Source organism: Clinocottus analis, unplaced genomic scaffold, assembly GCF_023055335.1.
Source record: "Clinocottus analis isolate CAN_PGR_092001 unplaced genomic scaffold, fCliAna1.0.p SCAF_15, whole genome shotgun sequence".
NCBI classification, from domain to species: Eukaryota; Metazoa; Chordata; class Actinopteri; order Perciformes; family Cottidae; genus Clinocottus; species Clinocottus analis.
The window spans coordinates 2,997,331-3,015,929 of NW_027175876.1; the positions used below are offsets into that span (position 1 = coordinate 2,997,331).

Here is an 18,599-nt window from a genome sequence, read left to right on the forward strand (position 1 = left end):
GAGGGTGTCACCACTCGGCCGACCCTGTGACAACACACACAGACACACACACACACACACACACACACACAGACACACACACACACGTGATTCTTTTATTATTATAGTAAATTCAATTTAATGAATGTTCTCTGACATCCAGTAAGTATCATATTGGTGTCCATTGCTTTTTGTAATACATGTTCCTTTTATAATTAAACGCATATATTACTCCATCATAAATCAATCTACTATGAAGGATATTTATTGATTACTTTTTCTTCTCTCTTCCACGACAACTGAGCGTCTCCTTTCAACTGGTAGCTAAACACATAACGTACATTGAGTTAAGATTATTTAGTCATTTTGAATCTTTCTCAAATCATGGCTGCAGGATGATGTGTGTGTTGTAAACACAACACACACATCATGACAGTGACATGCATGTGTGTGTGTGTGTGTGTGTGTGTGAGAACATCACCCCACCCTGCGTTCTCAGACACCGGTTCCCTCGTGTCTCTGGGTGTGTGCGTGTGATGCTGATGTATAGCTTCCTTGTGCGTCCCTCCCCAGCACACAAACACGTAAACACACATAAACGTTCATATTTCACCGCTGACAGACGTCTTCATCGTTGACAAACCTGCTCAAGATGAATGGTGTTCCCTCCTGAAACGATAAGATACCAACCCGAACCAGGGACAAACACGTCCCAGCTGCCTCTGGGTGCCTCTGGTCTCCTTCCGCTTTTGTGTAATATCTCCACAATTTCCAGGGAAAAAAACTGGAATGCTCCTTTAAATAGTTGTCGTGCTTCATTGCTTTTTGTTTTTCCTATTGACACATTTGTTATCCTTTTTCTATTTTTGGAGAGACAGTTCCTGAACACTCACCCACCATTGTCACTAAATCACAGTATAGCTGCTGCTTTTTTCCTTCCTCCACCATTTGTGTCATTAAAATATGTAAATCCTGAATTCCCCGAGTGCCCTTTAAGAGAAATGTCATTCATACAAAATCGAAGTTAACTCTTGCGAGACTGATCTGCTCGAAACAAAAACATTAACTTTAGTATATGATAGAGGATGTGTGTGTTAGTGCGTGTGCGTGCGTGCATGTGTGTGTGTGTGTGTGTGTGTGTGTGTGTGTGTGAGGGTCAAGGTGGGACAGACAGGAAATGGCAGACGAGAACAGAACTTCCCGTGTGAGAGGAGAGAGTGCTGCATCTTCTGTGTGTGTGTGTGAGTGTATCTGTATATGTTTAAGGGGTCTCACAGTCCAAGGGATGCTCTGATTTCCTTCCACACACACACACACACACACACACACACACACACGGAAGTCCCTCGACGATAGCTGTATGTGTAATATTTCATGCTATTTTATATGTTTCCTGTCTTTGGTATGTTCTGGTCAATGTCAGTGACTCGTGATGACAACATGGACGTCTCCTCCCCCCCTCCCGTGTGAATACACAACATTTTAAAGGAACATTGCACACATTCATACTGCAGTTACAGCAGCATGATCTTACTGTAACAGGGATAGGAACCCTCCCTCAACTTAATCCAAGATAAGACTAAACCCCTCGAGATTTAACATGAAGAATGCATCTTCTATTCCTTTTCGCAGCGAACAGCATCTCCGCCCTTTTGGTTTTGATTCATTGGTCGGAGCGTAACACATGTTTTTGTAATTTACAGAATCCCTAGAGTGTATCCTAATGATACAAAAAAGAAAAAGCATGTCTAAAGTCCTGTCAGCTCTCTTTATCTGTGTCTGATTATCCTCTTCCTTCAGCACACAGTGGAAGTCTGGAGGTAGCATCGACCCCCGTTTTACAGCGGAATAAAATACTGTTCTTCACATATATGTAAGGACTTCTTTGCTCCCGACATTCCTGATCACAGTATAGTTTTCCACGAGAATCTCATGACTTGCACATTACATAATTCTTTCTGACAGATAAAGCCTCAATGTGTGATTTTGAAATAATTAACGACATCTTATTAACATAGTTTCCTCCTTAACGAGAAAAGCAATTATATTAAGAGTGGAAAAGACAATTCCAAAATAAAATCCGGGAAATTCATCTAACAGTTTGCAGAATGGTTATTATGTTTCCAACAGTTGAATAACACAATATGCACTTCATCCAGTAGCATATGATTGTCTCAGCTTTATATAAAAGCTTCTTTTTTTTTAAATCTACAAACACAAATGAAACAAGGCCAAAATAAGTAGAGTAAATTCATTTTTATTCCATTTTTTTGGACCGTTAATGTCGACAGAAAAGCAGAAATCAGCGATGCATGGCCATCTTGAAAAAGAAAAAACACATCGCCAGTGTTTCCACTCGCTGTATTTACCAGTACACAGGACTTCATGTTGCAATCTGTCAGGGTCTGAAAACAACTCGAGAATTTCAAGGACTTTGTTTTGCGGAGCATCCACATCCAACAAGTGATCCTTTCATACATTTCACTCTCGTTCATCTGATCGGGCTCGTCTGTGAAACATGAGCAGGCGGTGCGTGCGGCGCCCGAGACGATGGGGATGATTTCCCAATCTGTGTTCGTGGAATGCAAACAGTCCCGTCGTGTACAGCGGCTTCACAGTAACGACGCACGGGGGATTTCAAGTCGATCCTGCGGCTCAAACGCCGTCTCACTCGTAAAACACCATCTCTTTTCACATGGGAACACACATTTTGTTTGGTGTTTTCATCCTATTAGATCGTCAAGATTCTCACCGGTGACAAACCACAAATAAAGTCCATCAGTGAAGTGTATATGTGTGTAAATATATATATATATATATATACATACACACACATACGTACATACTGGCATATCGCTGCAGTGAATCCAGGTACATTTATTACATGGATACAATTTAAAACACATACATTGTTGAAAAGGCCAAATTTTCATTCAAAAAAGAAAGAAAGAAAACTTGTTTATTAGTGTTTTGTTATCACGAAAAATAAGAAGCAAACAGCCAGGTTAGATCACTTTCACAAGGTGAACGATAACCGATTCATTTCCAGTTAACGACCCGCTGAACGCGCCCATTAAGGAGCCGGTGAGACGCTTATTAAGACTTGATACAGACACGTTACGGATAATAACACTGATACGCGTGGTCATACGCAGACACACAGGAGGTGAATGTCAACACATTCGACATTCAGAGTCCGTCCAATACATTGAGACTGAGGATGTCTTCTCTCTGCAGACAATACCCCGTCGTATAGGTCCGTGTTACAGTCACAGTATTTCCAAAACATGTTAATATGTCGAACAATGCATAAACCATAAAGGAGACAAACCACTTGTCATTCTTAGTTTCCCCCCCCCCCCCACACACGCACAGACACACAAGAGAGAACATTCGTTGCAGTAGGTAAAGTGAATCCAGATGCTGCCGAGATGTGAACGCACATGAAGTGAATGTAAGCTCGGAATAGTCTTCATGTGTGTGTCTGTGTGTGTGTGTGTGTCTATATCTGTGTGTGTCTATGTGCAAGTCTGTGTGTTTGCATGTGTGTGTGTGCTCTGTCCATTTCTTCTCTCTCTCTCTCCCTCTGTGTGCGTGTCTCTCTCTCTCTCTCTATGCGTTTGTGTATATGTGTGTGACTCTTCCTCTTTGTATGTCTCTCGGCGTGTGTGTGTCTCTTTGCGTTGTGTCTCTGAGTGTGTGTGTGTCTCAATGAGTGTGAGTGTGTGTGTGTGTATTCTCAAGCGACCTGACAGGAAATCCTTGAATGGGTTCATTATGCCGCCACGAAACAAAAGCCAGAATCGTCCGCGGTGCCGAGAGGCCGAAACTAACGCGGCACTGCGATACCGTGACATGTTTTAGTTTGGAATTCAAGACAAATATACGTCTTCTCTATCGATTAAAGATAATGATACAATAATATTCAGCATTTTGTTATATCCCCATCTCCCTTCTCCCAGAACGATCCTCCCCATCAGATCTTTTTATCTTCACATTGTCGCATCTCTCCCATTGTCTTCCAGTAGTTCGGGTCACCTCACATTCTCCTGTACTCCAGTGTTTCTCATTTTAGATTTATGTTTTATATATTTACCTTATCAGTTGTTCTAACATATCTAACACCTGTCCTGCCTAACAGCTCACCCTGAACAACAAAAGAGGACACTTCCTCTGTAAAATCCATGTCGGCGCTGCAGGATTGTGTCATTTGAATCCACACGCTGACAGTACATTAGCAATAATTAGCATTCTCTATGTATATCTGAATGCTTTGTTGCAATATTTGCCTCTTGAAGCATTGGAAAGACTGCAGATGTGGAGATTGACGGCAATAGAGCAGGAATAGGAGTTGAAAATGGGGTCAAATATGTTTGCTATAACGCTACAGGAGTATTACTATGTTAATCGGGGGACGTCTACTTACAGGTTTTGGGGTCGGGGGGGGGGGGGAAATGTAATCTTACATTTACTCAGGTAGTTTCCTCTTGGAAGGAGGAATCAGGTGTCCGGGCAGCTCGGCCGGCAGCTCATGTCCCTCCAGTTTCACTTTTATCAGGTGATTGGCCAACGCAAACTCCTCATCGTCGAGCATCCCGTCCTTGTCGATGTCCGCCAGCTTCCAGACCTTTCCCAGCACCGTGTTGGGCAGCTTGGACTTCACCATCTCCCTCTTGGCGTTGGCGCCGGTCACCTTCCCGTTGACGGGAGACAACGTGTAGAAGATCTCGTCGTACGCCGGCTTGTCGCGGACGACGACCCACTCGGCGTCGTCGATGCCCTCGCCGGCCCCCTCGCCGTACCCGTGGCCGAACGGGCCGTCCGACGTGCCGTCGAACGCGCCGCCCTTCACGACCGGTTTGGGGCGCTGGTTCTCTTCCTGGCGCACCAGCACCATTAAGCCGGCGATGTCGTGGGACAGCATGTCGTCCACCGCCTCCAGGAGCTTGGGTTTCAGAGGCTGGAATTTGTTGAGGTCCTGAGAATTGAGTTGATCCTGAAGGAAGACAAACCACATCGCGAGTTTTAATCTCATCGGTTTAATCCCCCCCGTCTATGACTCCACACAGCTCTTCCCCGTTTACCTGCATCCTCTTCAGATTGGGAAAATCTCCGGGTGATATCTGATGCTCTCGTTCGATGCGTTTGTAAATATCTCCCAGACTGCCGATGAGCTCTTTCTTCTTGTTCTCCTTCCCGAACACGGTGGGCATCTCTTTCTTCAGTGCACTGATGATGTAGGCATGGACCTGCGTTCAGAGAGCGCAAGCTCAGTGCACTCAACAGCAACTTTACTGGGACAGCAAGTCGGCCAACTGAAGTAAAGTCATAATCCTTTAAAAAAGGGAAAATTACCACCTTTTTAATGGGGATGTTGATGGTAAATGTGGGTAATTGAGGGAATAAATCCCTCAGTGCGCACTACAGGGACCAGAAAAGAGTTCACAGCTGCAAAATCTGTTGTTCTTCCTGCATCAGTTTTGAAGAATATCATTAAATCACCTCGGACCAAGGCTTTAACAATGTTACTCATACTTCCTTTGTTTTATCGCGGTCCCGTTCCACAACCTTCATTGTCATGATCCCGATAAAACATTAAACTGACTAACTAATTCCGATAAACACAAACATTAGAAACCGCAGAAGAATGTTACAACGCTGGAGTCTGGGACACGCAGGACTCCTTAAACCAGAGGAGTACAGTACAGCCTTTAACTAGGCAAATAAAACACTTAATGGGACTTTTTGTTGTTATGTTACCGTGGTGATATGCATGTGTGTGTGTGTGTGTGTGTAGATTTCCCTGAATCCACATCGTGTCCTTGAAGCTCATCACAATACACCCACACACACACACACACACACATCCACCCACACAACACACGCCCCATGAGCTGTCAGACAGGAACACTGCACTCACCTCCCAGTTTGATAAGTGTGTGTGTGCACGTGCGTGTGCGTGCGTGCGTGTGTGTATCCTCTTCGTTTTTCCTCCAACTACAACGGGTACCTGACTTCCCGCATTGGAAGAGGAAACAGGAAACAATTTACTCAGAGGAGGATGGCCTCACTTGTCTGCCCTCCATTTGTTTCCGTGACAGCGACAAACTTTTTCTGTCAAGGTTAACAGCTGGACGGGGGCGAGGAGGGCGAGTGAGGGATGGTAAGAACACACACACACACACACACACACACACACACACCTGTGCTTAAAATATCCGCGCCGTCCAACAACATCCCGAGGTGAAGAGTCACCTCGACGCTGCCATCGCCGAGCCTTTCATCCGAGCCCCTACCTTGGCGAGTCTCGCCCTCTTGATCAGGTCGTTGAGTTTTCGGAGCGCCGCGTTTCTCGGCAAAGACTGAATGTCCTTGAACAGATCCTGCTCCTCCGCTTCGAACAGCTTCCTGTTGTCGGGAATCAACAGCGGGTGGGACCAAAACGACCCGATGTAGACGCGGATCACCTGTCGGCGAGACGGAGGCGGACAGGAAGTCAACGAGGCTGAAGACGCGAGAGGAAGGGCTCAGATTAAAGAGTTTCATTGTCGACTCTGGAAAAGCCAACGGAGCGAACAACCGCATTGATCAGTCGGTCGGGAAACAACCAATAATACACATTAATGTACATATCAGTCATTCCCAGTCGCCGGATAATATTTTTGAATTTCTTCCATCGGCTTTTGACATTTCATATATAATATTTTTTTTACTCATTTGAATCTACACGCTAACATTACATTAGCACGTACAGGAATATTTATTTATATATATATATATAAATAAATATATATATAAATAAATATATATATATATATATATATATATATATATATATATATATATATATATATATATATATATATATAAAAATAAATAAAGGAGATAACTGATAACACCCCATACTAGTTAGATAGTTAATTAGATACATTTATAAAGTATTGAACATCTGTATATGTTTTTAATAGCACATGCATCAAACTAAGTTGTGATGTATCAAACATATACCTCTTTAAAATGGCTGCTCTAGTAAATATTATTGATGAAAGTAAAGCGGAAAGAGCAGTAAAAATGGTGAATTTACGCAGCCCACTTATGAATTGGATCGATATTTAGAAAATGGGTCTCCAGCGAAGCAATTTGTGGAACACTGAACGATACAATATCCAATCATTTTGAATGATTGTGTATAGTAGATGAAATCCAGGTTTATAAACCGTGGCATTACGTCCACAACAAGCCTCAGGACGATCAGTAGGTTGAAACCTTTGACAATAAAGCTCCAAAAGGAGCTGTGACAGTGTTCAGGTATCTTTATGCTGCATGTTTCATTCATAGTTCTATTCAGCATCAACTGCGACAAACACCAGACAAGAAAAGCTTTAAACCCAAACTCCTCCTGCGTACCGTACCTCAGGGGTGTTGACTATTTTCCCCAGCGACCACATCAGGGCGCCGTACACTCTCATCAGCTGCTGCGTCTCTATCTGGTCCGCCTTGTTCAGCACCACCCTGCCAAAGACATCGAGAGAGAGAGAGAGAGAGAGAGAGAGAGAGAGGCGTTGATGTGGACTGAAAGCAAAGCGCTGCTGACACCATAACGTCGGTATGAATGCAGAAAAGAGGACGGCCGCTCTCGTCTCTTTTTCGTGGAGAACCGGACAGAGAGCGACGCCGCGGCACCTGATCTTGTCTTCGTGGTTCTTCAGGGCTTTGATCACGTCTGAGAACTCATCCGAGATGTCCAGTTTGTGGGCGTCAAACAGCAGTATGATGCGGTCCACTCGCTCGGCGAACCACTCCAAGACAGCGGCAAAGTCATAGCCTGAGAGGAGGGGGGGGGGGATCCCCAACAAAAAGGGCATTAGTATTAGTATTAGAAAGGATGGGAAAGTTTAGATTTTTGTTTTGAAGAGACTGTGAGACAGAGATAATTCATTGCGTGTCCCTTTGACTTTCTGTATCTTTGATCCCATCCCAGTGTCAACATGGCATTCAAGGGGAGGCATCTGAAGTCATTCTACTTCTGCAGGACACAGGTCAGTCCGCTGACATTTTCATGAAGATGATCAACACTATGTATCATCCGTGAGGCCAAGAACAACAGCTGTGATGTGGCTATCCCCCCCCCCCCCCCCCCCAAGAAGTCATGGAGGACGCAACACGAAGGACAAATTACAACATGCTGAGAGAAAAGAATGCATGTTTACAGATGGAGGCGGGCTTGCCGGGACTCAACTAAGTGGCATTTTTAAAAATTAAATAATGAGCGGGTAGTGAGAGGAGGGGGGACCAAAAACAATATTTTATTGTCCGTCTTGGCCCCGATTTTATCTCATGAGAAGCAATCAGGGCGGTAATGAATGCTGGAATGAGTGAATGAATGGGTTAATGCCTCCCGCACGGCATAAATAAATGAATCAATGATTAAGTCTGTCAGCGGGAATACATCATTGCCTCCTTTTGACTCTCCATCCTCCTCAAGGACGAAACTGACGCTCGCATGGAGAAATTCCACAGGATATGAGAGGAGAACACGGAACAAAAAAAAAAAAAAAAAAAAAAAGGACAGAACGAAAGGATTAGTGAGCTCAAGTTTCCACACAACGCTGAAGAGATGCAGAGTCAGTGGTGAACCTGCTGCCGCCGAGATTATGGAAGAGGGCGACTAGGAGGCATTGGCGATCGAGTGATAGGAAGAAGCTTTTTGTTAGCGAGTGGAGCTTCGTTTGTGAGGGGAAAAAAGAGAAATTCTACAAGCTCTGCACATGTTATCGCTTTAGTGTATCTAAATCTGTCCAGCCTCACTATGCAGACAAAGCGGCGACAAAAAAAAAAAACACACTTCATACATCGTCGCCTCCCAGACGAGGATCACTCGAGGTGTAAGATTCCCACGATGGCTGACATTGTGTGTCTTGATGTAGGTGTTTGTATTGTAGTGTTGACGCCTTCAAGGCTCTTCTGCCAGCGATTATTAAAAGCAGCGGTGTCGAGTGTTTGTTAATTCCTCACCGGGGTGTGCGCAAAAGTTCGGCAGCTGTAGCAATAAGTGTGTAAAATATGTAAATTGGTTTTATCGGTGCCCTTCCCGTCCTAAACGAGCACAGCTGAGAGGACACGAGGACACGAGGAGACGAGGAGACGAGGAGACGAGAGAGAAGCTGTGGAGGGTTAAGAGAGACACACCTTGATATTTATGAATTTTAGTGGATCATTCTTCACGGGAAGCTCTTTTCACATGATGTGGGGGGAAAAACGAGACTGGAGTCTAAAGCTCCACGTTGAAGTTTGATATCTTGATTGTGGTGAATTTCCATTTGTCAGGATAATCTTGAAAAACGTAAAAAAGCTGCCTAGAGATTGATTTTAAAAGTCATATGAGAAGAAATAGACTTGCATAATGTTGTCTGTTTTATTCATATATGCAGATAGACCTCATGATTTCTCAAATATATCTTTTTTCATAAAAGGATTGTTCAATAAAATTAAAAAAATATATTTAATCTTAACAAAACATAAAGGTGAAGTGATGACAGTATGCTTTAAGAACATGTTGATAATTAGCTGGATTATATTGTGGATCTCAATTATTTTGGCCAGGATAATCGTGCCATGAATTATCATATTGTCCCACAGCTACGTGGTGAAGGTTAAGTTCAAGGGGTCATGAGTACCAAAAGTATTTCTTTTCCAGTGTTGCATCTTTTACACAAAGCCAATATTGGGTCTCATGGTGGAACTAGAGTAATCGCTCCTAGAGTATCAATTTTATCAAATTGAGAACCTTGAGAGAAAATTATTATTTTGTCTCACTTGTGGAAATGTTGCTGTAGGATTCCTCCTTTTGGAAAAGCACAAATATCCAAAAGAAATGTCACGAAAATACAGCCATTAGTTCTGAGAGACGTCAAAAGTGTCAAATAACTAAAAACTACTATAATTCATCCTCTTGAACAAAAAAAACTCACTGCATTTTGGGAAAAAAACTGAAGGAAACAGACACATATGACATATCTGTACAGAATATACAGCTGGCTAACTAATAAGGTCAATTAAAAAATATATATGTATATATTTCCCCCCAGACCATGTGACTGGAGTCCAGTGAAGAGCATGTAGCAGTCCATAAATCCTTCAAAATATCACTTTTATTAGCTTTTTTGTAGCTGGTCAATACCCAAGCTTATTATCTACAATACCTCCAAAAAGACATCTATGTAGGCAGCTATAGCCCGACTTCTCATCTGGATACACACAAATACAAACACACATTGATAAATACAATGCAATGATAGCATGAAGAGACACACAACATACAGATGAAAACATGAAGTGCAGGATTGGAAGAAAAGGAAATGAAGACACACACCGTACACACTTACACACACACACACGGAGAGAAAACACAGCTGTGCTGACTCAGCAGACGTTTTTTTATTACACGCAACAGACAACAGCAGGGTCACGCCTCGCTGGGCCGTTTATTTGGTTTGACGACACGTTCTCGGGACACATTGACCGAGCGAACAGAGAGGCAGGGCAGAGACGACGTGGCTCGGCTTCAGGTCAACTTCTGCCGACAGAAGTGTTCACTCTTCACACAGAAACCTTCTCATGACATTATTCAAACATTAATCCAGACCCAACCCTGCTCAAGCACTGAACTCCGTGACCAGAAATTGTTCCTCGTTTCCAATTTGGCCTTTGCAGCTCGTTTCATGCGGAGTACCGATCCAACACCGGTGTTGAATTAACACGCTGCGTGTCCACATTGCGCCTTTTTCTGGCAGAAAGGCGGCAACAGGGTTCTGGGAAGCGCTTTATCCCATTAAAATCTTTCTATGACAACAATATCTTGACAATATGTCACTTGCATGTATGATGGACGAGCATCAGCCAGTCGCTTTTTTTCTCTTTTTCATTTGTCCGACTTTGTCTTTTTCGGCACGAGCATGAAGCTTGGATGAGTTTGTCGCCGCTGAATCTGACAGCTGCGAGGCCCAGAGGAGACATCTTGTACGCTTATAAAAGCACATGTACACTAACCGGCAACAATCTGTGTCCATCCGGCCGATCTGCTCCCACGAAACAGGCTTTTACGGTCTTAGTTATGTTGGAGTCTGTGTGTGCCCTTTTCTGAAAAGATTAGCGATTTTCAACGCGAAACGCTTAAAAGCTGCCGCGCCAAAAAAAAAAAAAAAAAAAGGTGGAGCGCTCGGAAAGAAGACACCGAGTTGACTTTTGCTCTCCGCTTCATTGGGAACAATTTAAAAAAGAAAACGATGTGGACTCAGAGCCTGAGGCCACATCAGACTTGACCTGTGCATTGCTTTTCCTAACTCTGTAAAACAAATTATACACGGATATAAATGTATTTAATGTGTTTTTTTTATTAGGGGTGGAAATCCCCAGAGGTCCCACGATTCGATTTCATCACGATACTCGAGTCCTGATTTGATGCTATCACGATACTGCGATGGATTAAATATTGCGATTTTTTTCCACCGCAAAACGTCCCCAAAAGAAAACTTTGTCAACACAATGCAGCACAATGAAAAAAAGCTGGAAAAGCACTTTATTTTATTATTCGAGGACCAAAAACTTTCCAATTGATTTCATAAAATATCGATACTCGGCTTCCGTTTATCGATACAATATCGCCACGCAAAATATCGCGATACTGTGCTTTATTGATTAAGTTTCGCCCGCCCCTATTATTTACACAAGAAATCATACACTAACAACGTGATGAAGTAAACCTTCAAAATGAGTGTAAACCTCTTGAACGCAGCAACAAATTGGTAAAACCAAATCGAATCACAATTACAGTACGTAATGCATGTGGTATTTAACATAGAATTGACATGAACAGATGGGCCGCACTGGGACAGATACCCAATCCAGCTCCTCGAGCCAGCGAAGGCCCGACACCCGATATCGCTCTCAGTACCTGCAACATACAAAACCGTCTTTCTGTGCGATACCGTCAGCACTCCAGGATTAACGCACCGTGGTGACAGCCAGCGGACAGAACCAATGAAATGAACAGCGGAGCACAAACAAAAAAGGGAGGGAATTCAAAAGATGGACTGTGAAAGAAAGGGCGGGCGAATGAGGGGGAAAGTCTAAATTATAGCCGTCTTTCATTATCCCGGCTCTTTTGTTGTACGTTAGCGGTCGGTATGGCAATGACAGCGTTTAGCGCTGGGAATGCCGGACACTTATCAAAGTGTAAGAAAGCCCAGAGGAAATTCCTGTGAGCACCTAAACTTCTCTTCAAACTGTATAGTCTCCACACCACGGCTGGGATCTGTCCACTCGAGTGTAATTATGAAGATAATATATAAATATGACGTGAATAAAGTAGTTCCCGCGCATACCGAGTTATCTTTGTGTATGTGGCTATTGTTCATTGCACAAACAAGCAAATGTTTATCACCTTTTTATTTTAGAATCTGAACTGTACACACAGACACACAAAAACATAGAGACACACACAGAGAGAGAGAGAAAGCATTCAAAGCTCATCTTTTTTTTCGTTGCCGCTTCCTGTTCTTTGAATTGAATGAAGCGTAATCCTCCTGATAGCTACAAGCTCAAATAAACACACACACATCCAAAAGGAAACGCTGACTCTGTAGTTCAGAGTTCAGAGGGACGACGGGGGGCTGCAGCTGAATGGGTCCAGTGAACGAACGCTGACACACTTTGCACGCTCATCATCATAAGCGGGAGGAAGATATTTAAAACATTTGACATACGTCTTACCTCGACTTATTCTCTGTTTCTCTCCCGACAGGATCCCTGGCGTGTCGATCACACTGATGCTTTCCAGCACCGGGTTCGGCAGCTGGGCACACACAAACCTAAAAAACACACACACACACACAGAGGAGAGGAGAGGGTTAAAAGAAACCGGACAGAAGTGTAAAAACGTTTTTAACAACAAACATCGTCCCACACCAGACCTCCACCTCCCTCTCCTCTATCTCTGAGTCTCCAGCTGGATAAATACTGACAGGTTAGCCGTCAGCCTCGCTGTGATCCCCCATAATCCCCTCTGACAGGCAGCGCGTCTTCTGTCTAGTTTCAGCAGCGGTGAGGCCCTCACAGCGAGGACACTACCGCCAGATAAACACTTTTTGGCACTTTTCCTTTTCCAGAAGGATGACTCTGCACAGATGACTGGCTGTGTGTCTCTCTCTCACACACACAGACACACACACACACAGACACACACACACACACAGACACACACAGACACGACAGCCTGACCAGTGAGCAGAGGGAAATTCAATCATACAGGAATGTAGAGCTGTGGTGTGGATTTTCACGAGTACTCTCACTCTCTCTTTCTTCTCCTTTTCTTTTCCTCCAACGTCCACACACACACACACACACACACGCGTGCACACACACACACATCCGACAGCATCTGCCATCGGCGCATGTCATCCTGCACTTTGGGGAAAGAGTGCGAGCGCGTTTTACCTGTTGAGGAATGCGTTTCCAAACGCGTTGAGCTTTCTGAAGGGCTTCTTGGGGTCAACCACCAAAGCGTTGCCGGGCACGACTCCCTCGGTGTCGCCGTGCATCACCGCGATGAAGGAATCCGTGGTGGGTTCGGGGCCGATCCGCATGCCGGGAAAATCCTGCTCCAACAGGTAGCTGGAGCGGCGAGATAGTGCGACGAAGCGTGACACAAAACAAGGCCGGAGGAGAGATGGTTTTTTTTGAGAAAGAAGATGCTATCTGAGACGATGAACAATAGATACTGTAGAGTCACATTACAAGACATGGGCATTCACTTTTAAAGTCATTTGTTACGGAAGAAAATGATGTCGCTCTAAATGAATGAATCATTCCTGACAGAATGCATACATTTTCTCCAACAAGGGATACTTCTTCACTTCCACAACTGCTTGCAGTCGACAGTTACATAATTCAGAGTTGACTAAATACCCACAGTCAACCGGAGGCAGCGGTACAGATGTGAGCCACATCTGCAAGGCTCTCGTTAGATTAGAGGCTTGCAGTGTCTGAATGGTGAGAAGAAGTCAGATCTGTCTTGAATTAGAAGCTGCTGGAACCAAAATTAGGGGAATTTTACGTCCACGTTTGCTTCCCAGGCACAAACTCTGCCGCACTGAGTTTGGTTTTTAAGTTTTTAGAGCGAGGTACTCGAGTACAAGAGCAAGGTGACTGCCGTCAGTCGTGGCGATCACAGCATCTCACTGCGGGACCGTCTGCTAAAAGTGGACATAATAAAGAGGAAAGCACAGCAATTACAATTACCTTAAATACATCTCAACCAGTTTGAGTTCCCTAATACAAAAAAGGGGAAATGAAGATATTTAGACTAAAGTAAAGTAAAACTAAAACTAATCTAAACATGGATTTGGTGGAGAAGAAACAGCGACTTGTTTTGAACGCCGATGATGAAAAACAGCTGAATGAGGTGAAAAAGGTGAAGACGAAAACAGCCATAAATTAAAGTTTATGCACGCATGCATGGGTTTTGACCAGGCACATTTTTCAGGAGACCTGTAAAACATTTCAAAACGTGTGAACGTGTTTTTGCTGCAAATTGGATATTATTCAAAACACACAGCTCTGGCAACCTCTTGGCCTCATCTGTAACTGCAGCATGTCCCTCCTCCCTTCTGCTCATTCACGTTGCAAATGAAGAATAGTGCGTTTCTGTTGAGTTTCACAATGTGAACGCAGGCCAGAAAGAGGAGATGGAGGCTAAAGATTTACAGCTAAAAAGGGACCATTAATGTAAAGTGTGAGTGTGTGTGTATTTTAAGTGCTGCCAGATGGAAGGAAGCTTCACTTACACGTCTTCTCCTCACACACAAACACCTTGATAGCGGAGTCAGCCGTGCCTGGTAGAGCCATCCCTCTGTGTGTGTGTGTGTGTCTATACGTTCACTATAATGAACATACTGTATGTGTGTGTGGGTTGAGCTCACTTGTCAGCTCACTCATCATTCCCCTTAATCCCTCACATTCTGCGCAGTATACGCTGTCAGTGAGATAAAGGTGAAACTTCACAGGCACAGACCGAACTAACCGTCAGAGTGGAAGTTTAAGAGGTTTAAGAGGCGCTGAAGCCCTGAAAAAATCCTTTTAAAAAAAAAAAGGGAAAACTTAGATTCTCTGGATAATTTGGCAGCAGAAAAATTTAATTCGGCCCTAAAATGAAGAGAGACTCAGATTTCGGGCCTGTGAATAACCGCCGAAGAGGAGAGATTGCGTCGCTCTCCATTCATCCTGCTCGTCTTCCTCTTACGCTGCCAGACAGATTCATGCAAGTTTTATGACTTTTTAAACTCACACGAAGCCAAATGTGATGGAACTAAAAACGTCGTTATTGCTACGACGTTTAGAAAGCAAAGCCCTGCACTGCTCCCGCATGCAGAGCCGCTGCGATGTGAAACGAAAGCGCTGCTGACGGAGGGTTACTCAGCAATTTGTGCATTCTGCATCTCACTGTTACAATGCCAGTGGTGCGGGGGCCGTGTGGGTGTTGTCACCGTGAGGGAGGGGGGTGACAAAAAGAGAGAGAGAGAGGGGCGAGAGAGAGACAGACAGACAGAAGAGGAAGAAGTAGAGCGAACACTGCAGGGATGTCTGCTCCGTCTTATAGCAGGAAGTCACTAACAGCATCCTCTCTCTGGCTTTTAAAGGTTCACCTCACTAATTACCCACTAGGCTCTGCAAGTGTGTGTGTGTGTGTGTGTGTGTGTGTGTTTCTTTGTGTGTGTCCGAGGGGCGTTAGTAGCAGTGCTGCAGATCAAAGAGGCCCAGCGTCTGGCTGCCACACACACACACACACACATATACCAATGCCAGAGATACTTCAGGCACATATAACAAAACCTCTGACGATGGAGCTTTATCTTTACACCAAAGAAGTTTATGCTAAATCTGAATTGAAGTTAAGGTTGGTGTGTATTCGGCACTCTGGTCCAGAATGACTGATGAACCGATCCTTGATGAGCGTAAGGCAGGTCTGCCATGAGGCCTCGAGTGGTAATAAAGAGTCCTGAAGTTAGTTACAGGCAAGCGAACGCTGCTTTTGCTTCATTTTTGGCTAAAACGACGAGCAAATTCTAATCTCCAGCAGGTGTTTTATAAAGTGGGTCCCAAGAACAAACCCGTATATGAAACCATGTCCGTCTGTTAGTATGATTGCACACACACACACATACATACATATATAAACATAGATATACACACACACACACCTGACTTCATATGCATGAGGTGGGCTTGCCCGTGTGTGTTTTGTTGGCTGTCTTATGAACATTTTATGGATTAAATAAAGCTTGCAGAGGTGTGACTCCTCGCAGTTTGGTTGTGAGTGTATGTGTGTGTATGTGTGTGTGTGTGTGTAAGTGTGTGGGATGACTGCTCTTTATGTTGGTTTTTTGTTTTTTCTCTCCCATGAACTCATCTTTCTCATTCTTGACAAACTTCTGCAGGGAACAGTCAGTTTGGGTGTGTCGACCTCTCCCCTGCTATCTTTCTGGGGGCCTCGTGTGTGTGTGTGTGTGTGTGTGTGTGTGTGATTCTCTCGGTCAATATGAACCTCTTCTTATCCGTGTGTGTGTGTGAGAGAGTGTGTGCTCACCGTATGAAGCTCGTCTTGCCGGTGGAGTACTGTCCCACCAGTAAGACCATGGGCTTGTTGTCAAAGTCTGCATCCTCCAGAGCCGGAGAGTGGAACTCGTGGAACTTGTAGCTCTCCTCCAGCGGCAGCAGTTTGGTTTTGTAGAGCTTCTTGAGGCCTTCACTGACCGTCTGGAAGACTTCTGGGTCCTTCTTCCTCCTGTCATCGGTCCCGAGCCAGCTGAACATGGTCGCTTGTTGTTCTGGGCTCGTAAAGTTACTCGTTGGAGGTGATGGTTGTCACCCGTGTCAAGGTTACTGGTCTAAGGTGGAGCTGAGGGAGAGAGCTCCTCACTTGTTAAGCTAAAATATAACCTAATAAAATAAAAAGAAAGAACTTAACACACCTTTATCTTCCAACAAAAATGCCAAATATGACCTTAAAATAGCCAAAGTTATATTTCAATCTTTAAAAATTGGAAAAATGTTAATTGATTGAAGGTATCTAAAAAAAAATGTAAATGTTGAAGTCTGTCGTGCTTCACTGGAATGGGGTGGTGACTATTGTTGTTGTTATTGATATTCGAGGCTTGGTGTTATAGTCCGCCCAGTGGAAGGTTATTTTCTATATATTTTGTCTCCGTCAACGTCTACAAAGAAAAATAATAATAATACAAAATTGTTTAATCTTTTTTTTTTGTATATCTGAATTTTAAAGCTGACCCTTCAAATGCGCTCTCGTCATCGAGTCCATCGGTCCTCCAAAGTCCAGGCCACTTGTGCTCCCGGGGCAACACAAATAATAATTTCGCATTCAATTAGTGTGTTTTCGTATTTCAAACGAACAAACGCTGGCTCCCGGAACAGGACTTAGATCATTCCGCGCATGCACAACATCACGTTACCGCTATTCAATTTCGTCCATCGGCGAGCGGAGGAATCCCAAAAATGATGCACCGAGCTGCTGTCACAGCGCAAGCCCCGTTATTGTTCAACGGCTCCGCTCTTCTGCACACAAAAGCCTCACACACTCTCACACACACACACCTCCTCAGGACCAGCTGTGATGTTGTGTGCAAAATTAAAAAAAAACAAAAAAAATACCAGGAGACTATTTTCTGTCACAGCGCGGCGCTGAATGTAGCAGCAGCTGGTGGTGCTGCAGCTCAATTTAAATGCCGAGTCGAAGGAAACCCGAGCCCCGGCGGAAGTGCCCAACGGCGGGCAGTGACCCGCCGAGGTCCCGCCCAGTGATGCCGGAGCTCCGGGAACCGAAGCGGCGCAGGATGACGCCATGCTGGATGGAGAGGGATGGAGGAGCTGCCCGGTTAACCGGAGCGCGCCACCTAAAGGGCCTTGGCGGTACTGAGCGAGTCAAATAAATAAAATAAAAATAAATTACATTACATTACATTAAAAATAAATATGTAAAATAATGAATATATACAGTATATATATATATATATATATATATATATATATATATATATATATGTAAAAAATATATATTAAAAAATAAATAAATAAATAAAAATAATATATATATATATATATATATATATATATATGTATATATATATATACATATATATATATATATACTGTTTATTATTTTTACACTATTTATTATTTTACATTATATATATGTGTATATAGTAAAATCATAAATATATAAATGTAACTATTTATTATTTTGTAACTGTAATGTAAGTATTTATTATTTTTATTTTGTTTGTGTAAAATATATTATTCTATTAGTGTAAAATAATAAATATATACAGTGTAAAACAATAATTATATATATATATATATATATATATATATATATATATATATATATATATATATATATATACTGTATATATTCTCGATATATTTATTATTTTACATATTTATTGTGGGGGCCGTGTAAAATAATAAATATATACATTTTATATAATGTATATATAGTATATTTATTATATATGTATATATATTGTATATATTTATTATTTTACATA

The 18,599-nt window shown here is 43.1% G+C and overlaps 1 protein-coding gene across 1 annotated transcript; it reads right to left on the bottom strand.

Moving 5' to 3' along the window:
- Positions 1 to 2,220: 2,220 nt before the first annotated feature.
- Positions 2,221 to 17,818, bottom strand: ehd3 (EH-domain containing 3). The gene is made up of 8 exons (XM_068576580.1): positions 16,622 to 17,818; positions 13,474 to 13,650; positions 12,751 to 12,848; positions 7,663 to 7,804; positions 7,392 to 7,491; positions 6,276 to 6,446; positions 5,064 to 5,228; positions 2,221 to 4,975 (listed from the first exon to the last, which is right to left on the bottom strand). Exons 1-8 carry the CDS (start codon positions 16,846 to 16,848, stop codon positions 4,448 to 4,450), a joined length of 1,608 nt encoding a protein of 535 aa, XP_068432681.1. The 5' UTR covers positions 16,849 to 17,818; the 3' UTR covers positions 2,221 to 4,447.
- Positions 17,819 to 18,599: the final 781 nt, after the last annotated feature.